The sequence below is a fragment of the Mesocricetus auratus genome, unplaced genomic scaffold (genome assembly GCF_017639785.1).
Source record: "Mesocricetus auratus isolate SY011 unplaced genomic scaffold, BCM_Maur_2.0 Super-Scaffold_100020, whole genome shotgun sequence".
NCBI lineage: Eukaryota > Metazoa > Chordata > Mammalia > Rodentia > Cricetidae > Mesocricetus > Mesocricetus auratus.
Window position 1 is genome coordinate 14,434,539 of NW_024429201.1, and position 15,740 is coordinate 14,450,278.

At 37.4% G+C, this 15,740-nt stretch overlaps 1 protein-coding gene across 2 annotated transcripts in view; it reads left to right on the plus strand.

Annotated features, from left to right (window-relative positions):
* The first annotated feature begins 224 nt into the window (after nt 1-224).
* Nucleotides 225-15,740, plus strand: part of Cwc27 (CWC27 spliceosome associated cyclophilin) — a 166,422-nt gene continuing 150,906 nt past the window's right edge. Inside the window, exons 1-7 of one of the 2 annotated variants that reach the window (XM_040728867.1) lie at nt 225-432; nt 4,584-4,680; nt 8,279-8,391; nt 11,320-11,463; nt 12,825-12,923; nt 13,456-13,559; nt 14,996-15,065. In XM_040728867.1, coding sequence (XP_040584801.1) covers nt 391-432; nt 4,584-4,680; nt 8,279-8,391; nt 11,320-11,463; nt 12,825-12,923; nt 13,456-13,559; nt 14,996-15,065 — 669 coding nt within the window. In that variant the 5' untranslated portion in view covers nt 225-390. The remainder of the gene's footprint in view (nt 433-4,583; nt 4,681-8,278; nt 8,392-11,319; nt 11,464-12,824; nt 12,924-13,455; nt 13,560-14,995; nt 15,066-15,740) is intronic. The other variant, XM_005065573.4, reaches the window with a different exon arrangement.

Genomic DNA, 15,740 nt, shown 5'->3' on the forward strand with positions numbered 1-15,740 from the left:
CGCGGAGCACACTGGTCGGAACCATTCCGGCCAGCTTCGGGAGGTGAGTGCCCTTCGAATACTTGACGTGGACGCAGCACTGCGATTTACGGATTGGTCCTTTAACTATTATGACAGTTAACACGACAAATTATCTAAAGTTGCAGAAGTCTTATAATATTTTCTAGCTACCCGAAGAACGCGGAGTCCCCCCCTTCCGGAGTTAGCGGTGCTAAGGTCCGGGAGCAACATGGCGGCGTCCATGAGCGGCTAGTTTGGGGACTCACTAGTGTTTAGTACGGCTGTCTTGCCTAACTCTGAACGAGTCAAGTTTTCCCCAAGTATCCAAGTTAAGGATCCGCCATTCACTCGCGACCACACTAAGGAGCGGAGTTCTGATCACTGACCAAGATGAGTAACATCTACATCCAGGAGCCACCCACGAATGGGAAGGTGAGACCCTCTCGCTGGACACCTGGACACCCCCAATCGAGAGCTCCCTGATTTAGGACGCGGAGGGAGGGGCAGGTGTCGGGTTCGTAGAATTGGAAAGACTAAAAGAACTGTGGTCCATACACTGCTTATGGACAATGTTGCATCTACATTATTTTATGTTGACACGTCTCAGCATATTTTTGAAAGAATCCTTTTGAGTAACTTCTCTATTCGCTAGTCTTCTTGGTCCAACTCATGTGGGCGCCTTCTAGTGTCTGGTTTTTTTTTTTTTAAGATTTATGCTAAGATTGTTAAATTGGTTGTTGTTTAACTTGGAGACCATGCCTCTCCCTACAATCAATTATTGAACGCCTGCTAAGCACCACATTCTCTATTAGGTGCTGATGATACAAAAGTTGACATGCAATTATCTAGTTATTACTCTGACAGAGCAAGTAGCTTAGTTTGGGATTTGAATAGTTAAGGAAAGTCTGCACGACAAGCTCTCGTTATGTAGTCAACGCTAATTTCCTATCTCGTCTCAGCCTCCCGAGGGATGGGGTTATAGTCTCACCAACCTGGCTTTCGTATGTAAGGTTTTTGAGGAGGAGATTATATTGCCATGTCAGTTTGCTGGAGTGAAAAACTGGAAATGATGGGGAAAACATCTTGGAGGAGGTATCTTTAGAAGCAGCAGAAGAGAGGAATGGGAAAGAATTCCCTGATAGGTTTTGTGAACATGCTATATTTCTTGAGGATAGTGTCAATGTCAGTTAACCAATGTTGCCAGACCATTCTGTTTTGCAGGCCCTTCACATTGCTGAACATTTGCTGAACACATATGCCATTTTACCTGTTCAAATGTCACTCTTAACAAAAAGGCCCATCAAACAGCAAATCTCAGTGATGCCCTTGTTCTCAGCACTTTCTGGCCCTCAGGGTATCTTAATAGTATCTTCTTTTTGTTTTAGAATACAAACAGTATAGGGACAGAGTATGAACATCTAGAACAATGCTTGGCACATAATAGATGGCGTTCAAATACTATGCAAGAAAGTATGGCTAGGCAAATGAATTAATACTGTTTTCTTTAGCTCGTGAAAGGTATTAAGCACAGGTGAGGGTGAAGTTAAACTGTTGTGAGTCATGGGCACATTTAGTTGTTCCATTCTAATACTCTGGTGACTTTTTTTTTCTTTTTTAAGAAATAAAACTGGGTCTCATATGAGTCCTTATCTGTCTTGGAACTGGTTGTTTACTCTAGGGAATGATTTGACATGATCCCAGAGTTAAAGCACTTTTGAACAGGAGGTCATTCATTTAACAAATATTTTAAAAATTGGTATGTATATGCAAGTGTGAGATGTATGCATTTGTTTACCCATATACACATGCAGATGCCATAGATGTTTGTGAACGTTCAGAGTATAACCTGAGGTGATGGTCTGTAGCACGAATAATAAAACCCAGAGACAGATATTGGGGTTAAAGCTGAAGATCAGAGAAGCAAAGTGACCAAGCCACCAGAGAGCTCTTGCCTGTACCAATGCTCAGAGCGAAGGGATGATCCACTGAACCTCAGATTGCATCTCCAGATTACACTGCTCCTCACCAAATCTGAGACTGTTCTGAGCTCCTTATAGTCTCTCTAGTGCTGGGATTAAAGGTGTCAGCTTTGTTTCTCTTTTAGACTGATTCACTGTCAGGTTGCACTGGGTGGCCTAGAACTCACAGAGATCCATCTGCCCCTGTCTCCTGAGTCCTGGGATTAAAGAAAGGTGTGTGCCACCACTGCTTAGCTCCTATGGCTACAGCTAGCTTTGCATTTGAATTCAGGTTCTCAGACTTGTATGCCAAGCAATATCCATTGAACTATTTCCTTGGCTTAGCATTTTTTTCTCCTGTAAAGTACATGCAAGGTTTTATGTTAGGTTTTAAGGATGAACTGGAAGAAAATCCATCATCACCCCTTTTATTGTTGAGTCAGTTAAAAGAATGTGTATTGATAAAATAATTGTGTAAATAAAAAAATAGTTACAAATTATGATGAATACTGTTTTTCTTCAGGATAGAAACTGGCTGAAGGAGAACATAAAGCATGGTCTACAACCTTTTAGAGCGTCTACTGTCTAATGGCCCATTAGGTACCGTAGGGTGTAGTTGGATTCAGAGTCAATGGAGCACATTTCCCTTATTCAGGAAGCATGGTATCACATAGGAAGAAGTTGGTGCATGACACCAGCTTACTTCTGAATGCCATCATGGCTGAAGGAGGAAAAAGACATTATTAATTTAGTAGCTTATTAGTGGAAAGTTTTAAGGCATGCAATGTGTCCAAACCACACATTTTTTCCTAGATGTAAGTTGTCACCAGCAATAAATATATGTGTGTTAGTGTTTCTTGATTTATTTATGTGTAGTTGTTCCTAGCATTATATGAATAATAACTCATTTCATCCTCACAGCAACTCTATGGGGCTAATATGTCTGTTTTTATAGAATGAAGTTAGTTGGATGAGAACTGGTGGATATTATGTCCAGGTAGTCCAAGCTAGTAGGTGGAAGACTCAGCTTTGAAGTTGAGCCCCTTGACACAGAGTATGTGGAGGGAAGGGTAATATGTGGTACTTTGTTCTCAGAGATGGTTACTAAACTAATGAAGGCATGTTTTAGGGCTTGGGCCACTATTCCTGAGACACTGGGAGAAAATGTGTGTCTATTTGTATTATCTTCTCTTTATTTGTTTAGTTATGTATGTGTGCAGACTCCTCTTGAGGATCAGTTTAGTTTAGTTATTCTGCAGTGTTTCTTTGCAAGAACATTCTGTGAGGTAGCCACAGATTATTGATACTAATCAACTTCTGTACATGTGGGATAGAAAAAAGTTGATACTGGAGAAATTAGACTCCAGCTGTGCCACAATGTTCAGACGTAGGGACTATCATTCTTTTTCGTTATTTGTAGTTATTGAGCCAGTTGTTGAATAAGCTCTTTCATCCTCTGGACTTAGCAGAGGTTCTGGTTGTTTTATATCAGCTGGTTCCACCAAAGAGAAACTGTTGCCATGAACCAATAAAAAGGAGACTATTACATATGCTACCTATTATAGAGATGATGATTTTTAAGACATAACCATTTTAGCGAGTCACAACCGGAATTTGATTAAGAATATTCCTTTGGGCCAGGACTGTAGCTAAGTTGGTAGAGTACTTGCCTAGCATGCACAAAGTACTGGCTTCAGTCCCCAGCACTGCTGGTAACACATGCCTGTACTCGGAGATAGAGAGGAAGATCAGGAGTTTAAGGTGAGTTTGAGGCCAGTCTGGACTACAAGGCTATAAGACTGGTTGGAAACAAAACAAAACAAAAAACCTCCACAAAATACAAAGGAGCTAGCAAGATGGCTCAATTGATAAAGTGCTGCTTGATGTGGATTCCCAATATCCTTGTGAAAATTTGGGCATGGCGGCATGTATCTGATACCCCAGACTGGGGGGTTGGGGTATGGCAGAGACAGGTGGATCTCTGAACTTATTCACAAGCCAGCCTTGTTGAATTGGTGAGATCCAAGTTCAGTAGAAAAGCTGTATCAAAAAGTTAAGGTAAAGAGCTGTTGAGAAAGACACGGTGTCGACCTCTGACCTCTGCATGCACATATGTATATGCCACCTGCACACATGCATACACAGAAGAAATACTTATTTCCAGATTAGAGCTAGCATGATTTCAATATAAGAAATAGGGTTCAAAGGCAATTTCAAATGAGTGATTGTAAAATTGCCTAATACTGTCATAATTCAATGGGTTCATTAACTTCTTAATTTCATAATTTGCTAATCAATTTTATTGGAAATAAAGCAATGAGAAGCAGTTAAAAATTCTCACTCTTGGTTTTTAAATGAATGAAGTTTGTTTTCTGTGATTAGAAAGAGTAGCTGCCTTTTTTTTTTTTTTTTGACCTTAGCTTTTTCTGAAAATGGTGTGTTAAATCATCTAATGATGATTGGGCTATAATAAATATTTGACATTTGTTCCGTGTAACAACAAAACCCATACAGAGTTTATAATATTTCTTCTAAAATTAAAAACTCAACAGTCAGTGTTGCCAGTTGCATAGCCAATTATCAAGCAAAATAAATACTTAATGTGATGTCATGTTCTTTCAATAGGTTTTATTGAAAACTACGGCTGGAGATATTGACATAGAGTTGTGGTCAAAAGAAGCTCCAAAGGCATGCAGAAATTTCATTCAGCTTTGTTTGGAAGGTCAGTATTACAGTCAATATAATTCTGGGGAGAAACTTGCCTCAGTTTACAGATAATGGCAGTGTGTTAGGCATTCGGGGCTGCTCCAGTAATTCCAGAACTTGGAAGGTTGATGCAGAAACATTTCTAGCTTCAGAATAGCCTGCAAAACAGTAAGACTAAGTAAGACCTTTTTTTTTTTTTTTTTTTAAGAAGGAAAAGAATAAACCACAATGTGTTTTTCACATTGAGGTCTGGTGCTAGCGACATGATGTTATTGAGCAGTACATAAGGACATAGGCTGCAGGGATAACAGCTTTCCTCCAGATAAACTATAAATTCTGATATTTAAACACAAATCAGGCCTGACGGTGATCTCTGCTAATTGACACTCATTTCATCTTTCGTTCTTTAAATATGGATATTCCCTAAGTTTGCCTCTCATTCTGTGTTATCTTTTCCACTCTTGTATTGTCTCCAGACAAAAGACTATTATTTTCAGAACTCTATTCATTTCTTCCCTTCTTGTGCCTAATTGATCTGATGGTGTAATGGTCTTCTCTACTGGAAACTTCTGTTAGCTACCTGTTAAGAGAAGCTTTTTCTTTGAGAGAAGCCTTTCCGCCAGCCTGGTTCCAGAGCCGCTTTCCCGCCAGCCTGGTTCCAGATCCACATCAGTCCCAGATAAACACACAGGAGGCTATATTAATTATGAAGCTGTTGGCCTTGTTTGTCTCTTACTGGCTAGCTCTGCCTTAAGTAATTACCCCATAATTGTTAATCTAAGTATGTTTCTTACCGGAGAATAGTTCCCGGCGTCCTACCCCCATGGCGTCACATGTTGACTCTCTTGTCTTTCTCCTTCCCAGAATCCTCCTGGACTCCTAGCCCCACCTATCTAGATTCCTATTGGCCAGCAGTAATTTATTGACATATACACAGGACTTCCCCAACAGCTACCACTAGACCAAATTTCAGCTTCTTCCTCAGATGGCCTGAACTTTCATTTCCATGACTGTAAATGCTGCATACCTGGCCTCCCTTTCATTTCTTTACCTTCTGTCTGTGCACATGATACTTGAATTTTTAGAACTTTGGCTTCCTAGCTTTCCATTATTCTCCATTCCATTAATCGTGTGCTTTCAGTCAGCCGTTCTCTCTATTTCCTGAACATTCCTTTCCTCTTCTGCACATCCTCATACTAGTTCTCTCTCTCTCTCTCTTTCTTTATGGTATATTTCTCACCCTGTTTTCACTTAAGCATAACCAATTGTATAATTTCGCTCTAAGTCTGTTTTTCCACAGAGCTTACCACCTGGAATTCACTGCTTTGTTATCAATTTGAGTCATGACATGATTATTTTTCCTTGTAAGAAACTTGGCAGAATTTTATATTCACTTGGGTATTTTTGTTCATGGATATTTTTGTATGCAGCTATATATTCCATACACTCTTTACAGTTTCTGTTTGACTTCTAGAATGCATCACATATGACTTCAAATACTTCAGTGTCTTCTAGTTATACTTGATTTTTAGAGACAGTGTTATTCATAGGGTCAGAAAACAATATTTTGGGTGAGAAACAAGGTTTTTAAGAATCCACAGTACTCTTTTGTATGACATAGACAAAGCTCTCCAAATAGAAATTAGGTAAATATAACACTGCAGGGGTAAGATTAAAGAAATAATAATAATAAAAGAATCCAATTCCTCAGATGAGACAAAGGAAATATGTCTGCAAAGACCATTATTAATAATTGCTATGACAGGCAGGCAGGAAATCAAATCAGACAGGTAGTTTAGTTAGAGAGGCCTCGGATAACTGTCAACAAAACTAAAAATCAAGGGGGACAGAGAAGTCTGACTTCTGGGAATAAGTTTAAAGAAGTCAAAAGCTCAAATTTTACAGGAGAGTGAAATTACAAAAACACTAGAAAGAATGAATGGTAAATGCAACCGAGGACCAGGTGAATGAAGAAACAGAAAGTATCTGGATAGAATTCGACAATGAAATAAACATGAGGTTCAGCTCGATGCTGAAAAAGCTTCCTTGCATCAAAAAAAAATTATTATTCCATTTATAAAAAGGCCAGGAGATAGAAATAAAGAATGGAAAATTTATGAAACGACCAGAGCAATTTTCATAATGAAACAGGCAAGAATTTAATGGAATTATTGTTGGGAAGGCTAAAAACCTGAGAAGACTAATTTTTTAAAAAGATACTCCTACCAGGAGAGATGGCTCAGCAGTCAAGATCACTGACTGCATTTCCAGAGGCCCTGGATTCAATTCCAAGCACCTACATGGCAGCTCACAACTGTCTGTAACTCTAGTTCTAGGACATCCAATGCCCTCTCTGGCCTTCAGGGTCACCAGACATGAATGTGGTATATAGACATACATGCAGGCAAAACACACAAGCACTTGTTTTAAAAAAATATATCCATTTAATTCTTTGAGTATCTGATTCAAAGAAGTTAGGATGTTTCTGGGTCTTGTAGCGCGCATTTCAATACAACAGCAGCAGAATGAAAGGAAAATGGACAGAAGCCTAGGAGGGAAGGAGAGAGCTCAGTCTCCCATATGGCCCTTGATAAAACAGGCTTTTTTTTGTTAAAAGATGTCACATTCTTTGCAGAACTCAAATATGTCTTTACAAATTTAACCTTGGACTTTGAGGTCTTTGCTTATAGTTAGGGAAACATCTAAAATAAATATATTTTGAAAGTTGCCAATCTAAAACATGGTATAAAACTGTTGCAAATGAAGGAACAGAAACAAAGCAAAAGGCTACTAATTTTCAATTTTTATAGAGGATGTCCTATGGGTACCATGCTTCTGTCTTACCTAAGTTAACTTTTTCCTTCTTAATGATTCTGGTTTCAGAGAATAAATCTTATGGGAGACCATATTTCATCTCTGCTGCATACTTGTGGCTAAAATATATTTATAGTGTAGAAATATATTTAAATTGTATGAATTCTAGTTTGGTTTCTGAAAATCATTTAAGTGAATGACTCTTTGATTGGACTAAAATATATATTGTTTGTTTCATTTGCTGAACATTTTGCTTGAGGGAACTGCAGTGGACAGTGCTGGAACTATGATCAGTTAATAACTTTAGTATATTTGGGTTTGTATATTTTTGTGTATTGGTAAGTTAATTTCCTGTCAGGGGAAGAGTCTCAGTCTCAACACTGTTGGCATTTGGGATGGGTTAGTCTTTGCTGTGCAGACAACCCTTTGGAACTTAGGGTGCTTGACAGTATATTTGCCGCCTTGTATTCCAGTAGTATTCTCTAGTTGTGATATTTCAAAATGTTGATAAATATCCCCTGGGATGCTCCTCTGTTTCTCCTAGCTGAGAGCCATTGATGTGTATTAAATTTTTGTCTTCGAGAAAAGTCTGGAGATAAAACAAAAGCTAAAACTAAAGCACCGTTGTTTCTGTAGAAGCCTATAAAGTTATGAAGATCGAATGTTTTATAAAATGTATTGAGGAAAGGTTCAGGTCTAAAAGAATACTTAGCATTCTAGAAATTAAATCTGTGACTCTCTTTGTATATTAACTATGATAACTAAAGCCACACTGACATTTGGAAATTGATATATTTCAGCGTACTATGACAACACAATTTTTCATAGAGTTGTGCCTGGTTTCATAGTCCAAGGTGGAGATCCCACAGGCACTGGGACTGGTGGAGAGTCCATCTATGGAGCGCCATTCAAGGTCAGATCAATTTATTGTATTCTAAGTCAGCTTGGAATATGTCTTCCAAAGTAATAGTATTCCACAAGAAAAGTGTCTCATGTAGTATACGAAAATCAATAGAGTTAGAATTATTTAGAGATAGGAGAAAATATTACCTACCAACCATTTTTTCTGATTTATTTTGTGCTAGATTAAGTTGAGGTAGAACGAAGGGTTGCAATAAGAGTGAGGGAGAGAGAGAGAGAAGCAGGATTCAGGAACAAGTCCATATGGCGTATTTCCTGATGTTTGGCTGTGTCTGATCTCAGCAGCCAAGTTTAAGAACATTGCATGTGCTATTTTAGATTAAAACAATTTGATATAATATTATATGGAATTTTCAGTAGTCTCCTTGGGCTGCTACAACAGACTGTGGGGGAAAATTAGGATTTCTTTCTTTCAGTTGTGGAGGCTAGGAAGTCCAAGTCACAATGTCTGACCACCCCTCTTCCTGCCTTGAAGAGGTATGGGAAAGTAAAAGCCAAATCTGATGTCCTGATCTTTTCTTATAAGAACATGAACCCTATTGGACTAGAATGAGAGCCGAACCCTTATGACTTCATCTTACTTTTTCATGCTTATAATGTTCACCACCTTGACAGAGCCACAGATACAGCTGCACCAGGGATTAAAACTTGAATATAAAGCTTTTAAAGAACCAAGCTTCCATACCGGAGCTTACTGTATATTATGTACTAACTGTCCACAAAAGAACTCTGTAGCACAAAGCCATGCATGATTATCAGTCAGTCGTAAGTGAGGATAAGGAAGAGCCACAAATATTAGGAAAAAGGTATATTAATCAAAAATGGGTGCATAATTTCTCAATTAAAATTTTTATTAGATTTATTTGTTTTATGCATGAATGTTTTGCCTGCATGTTATATGTTTACCATGTGCTGCTTGCTGACAGCAGAGGTCAGAAGAGGGCATTGGATCCCTGGAACTGGAGTTATTGACGGTTGTGAACTACCATGTGGATGCTGGGAACTGAACCCAGGTTCTTGGCAAGATTAACAAGTGCTCTTAACTGCTGAGCCATTTCTCCAGTGCTGGCCTGTGATTTCTTGAGTGCCAGCATAAACTTAAGAAGGAAAAGAATTAATCTGTTTAAGAAATTAGGGACAGTTATGGGCTTAAATACAACAGAAATTGTATTTGTTATTAGTCAAATTATAACAGTGTTAGGTTTTTTGAGTGAATAATTGTTAGTAGTTCTAAAAACCAGGAAACTTTGAAAAGTTCATATTTATTCTAGTGGGAAAGAGCGTCTGGAGATTCCTTTTATGTTTTCCCGGGTCAGTGTGATTTTTAATTGTTTCAAAGTTTCTATCGAGGGTCCTGCTATATTGCCTTAGTTGGAATTTCAATATAGTACAGACTGGCTTTAAATTTGTGACTGTCTTTGTGCCTGAGCCTCCTGCATGCTAGGAGGTATGTGCCAACAGTTCCTCACTGCAGTATGATCTTGATTGTTGAGTAAAACAGTGGAACTTCTTTTTTTTTTAAACTTTGTTTCCAGACAATAGTCACCCTGGAAAGTAGGACACAGTAGTTAAAAAAAAACTCAGCTGTCACTGCTAATCACATCTCATAATTTTAGGACCTCCACTTGGTAAGAAATATTCCTGTATCCTGCGAATCCCATTGTTTAATCCTCACTTCTCTGTTCTGGTGTTTCCTTTCTGAGATTTTTGCTTTGTTATTTTAATAGGGTTACTATTGCCATGATAAAATGCCATGACCAAAAGCAACTAGGGGAGGAAAGGGTTTAAATTTCACTCACTGTTTCCCATAATGGCTCATCAAAAGCAGTGAGGGTGGGAACTCAGGCAGGGCAGGAACCTGGAGGCAGGGACTGATGCAGAGGCCATGGAGGAGTGCTACTTACTGGCTTGCTCCTCATGGCTTGTTCAGCCTGCTTTCTTGTACAGCCCAGGACCATCAGCCCATGGATGACACTTCCCAACAGTGGGCTGGACCCTCTACCCTTAATAGCAACCAAGAAAATGCTTTACAGCCTGATCTGATGGAAGCATTTTCTTAATCAAGGTTCCCTCCTTTCAGATGACTTTAGTTTGAGTCAAACTGACATAAAACTGTCCAGAACACATGCTGTAGAAATATCACAGATTCAGGGAATTTAAACAGCAGGGGTACTTTACTCACAGTCCTTCTGAAAGCTGATCAGTCAAGAGGTCAAGGTGTATGACTCTCTGGTTCCTGATGAGATGGACTGAGTTCAGCTCTTAAGAAGAATGTATTAAAGAAAAATAGCATCTAATGCTTGAAAAAGCACTGATTACAGAGATGGGTGTGCTATAGATGATCTCAGTGTAGGTCTGAGGGGAAATCCTAAGTAGCTTTCAGAACAAGGAAGGTACCCAAGGAACAATGGTTCTGCATTGTTAAAATCTGTCAAATGAGACTCTTGCCATCTCTGAGAAGAGTAAACTTAGAGAGGCTTAGGACTTTTAAAAGCACAGTAAAATCACTAACACATCTTAGTTAGGGCTCTGAATTGAAAAAGAAGAAGAAAGCCACTGCTTCACAACATGTGGAACCGGATGGGAAGGAGAATAGCTGGTGGCTTCCCAGCTGTTCAGATGGGTTTCTTGAGCAGGGAAATGATATTACACCCCGAGTCCCTTCCTCTGTGTGAATGGAGACTTGCCATAAACAGCTATGTGGCTGAATATATTTAGAAGATACAAGCTGCTGAATTCAGGTTGAAAAGGATTGAACAGATAGTAAATTTGGATTTGATTGTACTTCAAAATCAGTTAAATAAAGCTTCAGCATATTTGATTAGAAATTGTCCGAGCCTCACTGGTCTACTGCATAGCTGATTGAATATGAAGGGTCTTGTGACTGAGAACAGTCACTAAATCTCCTTCATTCTTGTAGGATGAATTTCACTCGAGGTTGCGTTTTAATAGGAGAGGACTGGTTGCCATGGCAAATGCTGGTCCACATGATAATGGCAGCCAGTTTTTCTTTACTCTGGGTCGAGCAGATGAACTTAACAATAAGCACACCATCTTTGGAAAGGTCAGTGTCCATAAGTTAAGTATATGGTTTGGTTTTGGTTTTATAATCTTTTAAGTTTTTATGGTACATACAATTAACACATAATTACTACCTTCAAAATGTTATACTGTTTACTTGCTGTTTTCAGAAATGATGGAGTATGTTCTAGTATGCTGAACTGTAAAGGACTCCCTGAACTTCGGGTACTTTAAGCCGGTCATTTGTCATGTTCTTTGTCATAGTGGTGGCATTAGCTACTTAAGGCCACTTTAGCCAGTGTTGTTGTACTTTTAAAAAGACATTTAGCCAAAACTATTTTACAGTTTAAAGTTACCAATGATAAATCCCCTTAAATATAAAGTGGAAGTTGTATCAGTACTTGTAACGTTACTGGAAGTATTACTTTGAACAATTATCTATTTAATCCTGTTGACATTTAACAACAAATGAAAACATGATTTTCCCATAGAATTTTCAACAGTTCTTTTTAGAGAGGGACCCTGAAAGCATCTCTTGCTCATTCTCCCCCCTTCTCATCTGAATATCCTTGTATTAATGCTTAGGCATAGTAGATATTAATAGCTTTTTAGCCCCCTCTGCTGGTTCAGTAAGAATTGCTCCCTTACGTCCTAGACAAAAGTGAGTTTTGACTATAAAAGGATGGAAACAATTCAGCACAGTTGGACAACTAAACCTTTGAATTCAAGTCATACGCAAACTGTAAAATATATCATTGTTGCTTATTTCTTAAGGACATGAGTTAGGAAATATGTACTGTTATATTCTTTTGATGCATTCCTAATGCAGGTTTTTCTGGCAATCATAAATTTTTCTTACTTGTAACCTTTTTTTTATTAGCAAGATGAGACTTGAGTTCCAATCTTGTACTGTGTTTTACACTCGTTGCTATATAACCCAGGCTTGGAAGAACATATAGTACAGCAGTCTATGGGTCTGCTTTTTTTAAGCCTCTGTCAAGGAAGGCAAATCTTAACTTCTCATTTTTAGAGTTTTTGTGTAGATTAGCTTAGGCAATAACCTGCAAAGTATTTATCATACTGTTAATGCTTAAGCTGCTTTAAGTCCAAGTTTGTTTGTGATATTTGGGTGAACTGTCATAGTAAGAAGGTTGACATTGTATTTTTTGTAACTGACCTTAGTATACACTGGAAATACATGAGGCTTATTAAGGGACTGAGCCCCTCTGTGCTTTTCAGTATTAAACTGAGCATGCTTTATCTTGATTGTTAATTGTACATAGTCTCAGTAAAAAATATAAAGATTCTCTTTAATTATTTAAAAACATCTTTTCAGAAGTCCATTGTCTATTGAAAAAATGACTACAGATGTTTGCGGTCATGTTCTGTGTTTTTGTTTGGTAGGTCACAGGGGATACAGTATACAACATGCTGCGCCTGACAGAAGTAGACATTGATGAGGAAGAAAGACCTCGCAATCCACATAGAGTCAAAAGCTGTGAGGTAGGCCCATGACTGCTAGGTGCCACATTGAAACCATTAGACAAAAGATTTATACCAAACACAATGTTTAAGAACAATTGCTGATACAGATGTTTTTTAATTAAAGGTTTGGATTCTGATATGAAACTTTAGATGATAGTATAAAGAATGGAAAGCTCAATGCATAATGAAAAGTTAACAGAATTAGGTTTCTTTGCTTAAAGAAGTGGATTTTAGGTGAATTAAGTTCGTCTTTATAGAGGAAGTGAGGTAATCATTAAGAGCATTTGATATGGAGTCCAAATGTCTGAGTTGGTTCCTTATGTTTTTCCTTCTGTAAAATAGGTATCAGATAAAGTATCTTTTCTTGAAAAGAAAATGTTTTGGGACAATCAGTGAGGCCGCGTGACCGGAAGTGCATTGGGTACCCCTGCACTAATCCAATGCATGTAGGGAGGGTTAGACACTAGTGTTAGTAAATTTCAGTGTTGTTTTTCATTTTTTATAAGGTTAGAAAACTGGAATAATGTCTTCAAAATGCTTCTTTTCATAGGTTTTGTTTAATCCTTTTGATGACATCATTCCAAGAGAAATTAAAAGGCCCAAAAAAGAGAAACCGGAGGAAGAAATCAAGAAATTGAAACCCAAAGGCACAAAGTAATTATAGTAGAAAGATTTTTCTTCAACTTTAATTTATTTAGTTAATTTGTTTTTACAGTCACTGTTTACCTTAAGGGGAAATGTCATTTTAAATCAAAGGGCTAGCAGAATTGGGGAGGGGTGTTTAAAAGTGAACATTTCTTACATTTAATGACATGAAGTTAGAAATGTATTGTTGCAGATGACCATATAATATGTGCTCATAAATATGTAGTATTCATTATATTTATATACCTGAATTACTGAGAAACATTTGCTTGTTTGTAAGTTAATTTATCCTTAGGATAAACAATTTGGAGAGGCAAGAACACTATAGAGAATATTTTTAATGTGTGCTATAGGATTGCATACTTTATTTAATCTACTTTGGTTCTATTCAAAGTAATCTTTTTATAAATATTTTTAAATAAAACCATTTCATTATTCTGATTTTCTTAAAGATATTTTTCTTAAAAATAGCAGTTTATTTTTTAATAGTTTATTAGTTTGTGTTAATATTGTTTGCATTTTTCTCTGTTTCATTAAAAATAATACAGTTAGATTTCAACTTGCCACTTTGCTAAATTGTAGCATCCTATTTATCAGTGTTAGATTCAGATAATTCTATGCATGGGCCTGGTACACCCAGTATCTCTTCGCTTTGGCCTTTTCATGGCAAATAAAGGGGGGGTTATATTAAGCACAACACCTGGTTGTTAGAAAGGTTAACATACAAATGCCCTGAAGTATATATAGGTGATCAGTGCATACTGGTTCCCACAAAGTAAATGCATTGAACTGTGTTAATAAATTGTCAAATATGAGCCAGGCACTTTAACAAACAGTAGATGTCTTGTGGCAAAATCCCTTTTTCTAGTGTTGTATGTTTAATTTTCTTTTATCCCACCATTGATTTCTTACTCCAATTCATTGGTGCTGAGAAGTCATTGTCACTGTGTTAGGATACAGTGTTTCAGTATTAGCATTTAGCCTGATGAAAAGTCTTTCTTTGTGTGTTTTTCATTATCTTGTTTTCATTCAGAACTTTAGTAACTTACAGTTCATCTTACCTGAGTTTTTGTTGTTTAGTTTGTAGGAGCTGAGACATTTTCTACCCATCAACTCTTTGTGTTTCTTAGTTTTAAAACGTTAAGATATATTTGTCAGCTGTTAAAGTAGTTTAATTACTCTCCTGTAGTACTCTCAGGTTTTCTCCCGGCTTTGATAACTGTCAAAAGCTTATTTCTGTCATGCGTGACTGACTGCACTATGGTAACGTTAGTGGTCTGAGGCCAAACCCTTTGCTCAGAGTTGTAGATGCTGGAACACTCCTGCTGAAGACTAAGTGATAATGTATAAATAAAATGTGTTACTTAGAAACCTGTGCTATTTCCTGAAAATAGGGCATTTATGAATTTCGTCTAACTTTTCTCCTGAATTTTCTTTTCTGATAGAAACTTTAGTTTACTTTCTTTTGGGGAAGAAGCTGAGGAGGAAGAGGAGGAAGTGAGCCGCGTCAGTCAGGTAGTTCCTGTTTGCCCTTTGCTTTATATTCTTGTATCTCCTGCTCTGCCCAGGGCAGCATGGTTGGCTTCACTTGCATAGTAAGTGTGCATTGTATTGTGGCATAAAGTCATTTGTGTAGATTCTGAATTGATTTGCTCTCATAGAAATATTGTTCATATTTATTTATTTATTTTTAATGTTGGTAGTTTTCTGTCAGTTGAATCCAGTCTTTAAGTATTTTGAATGGTTTGACTTTATGATTCAGATTTTAGTTGCTATTTACCTTTTATTTTGCTATATGACGATTATCACTATTATAATAGTCAATGACTCAACTACTTAATATTCATTTTAATGTTATTTCCATATATTGTGTTTGCTTCATTAATTCTCAACTAATTCCTATCATAGCCTTTTGAGATAGGTGTTGTTGTGAACCTTATATACATATTCAGATTTACTCATAAGTAAAACAAGGTTCAAAATAATGCCTATAGATTGTAATTATAAATATAAAATCACATACCTAGTAAGATGCTACAGCTGGAATTGACCTCTGAGTGAGGCTTTCTGCACTTGTCTGGAACACCTACCATATTTTGTCTATTTTTGGAACAGATTGCGATATTTGTACCCAAAGAAAATCACCTTCAGAAAGTTTTGGTTCCAAATGTTGTGCTTTGTGATTCTTTC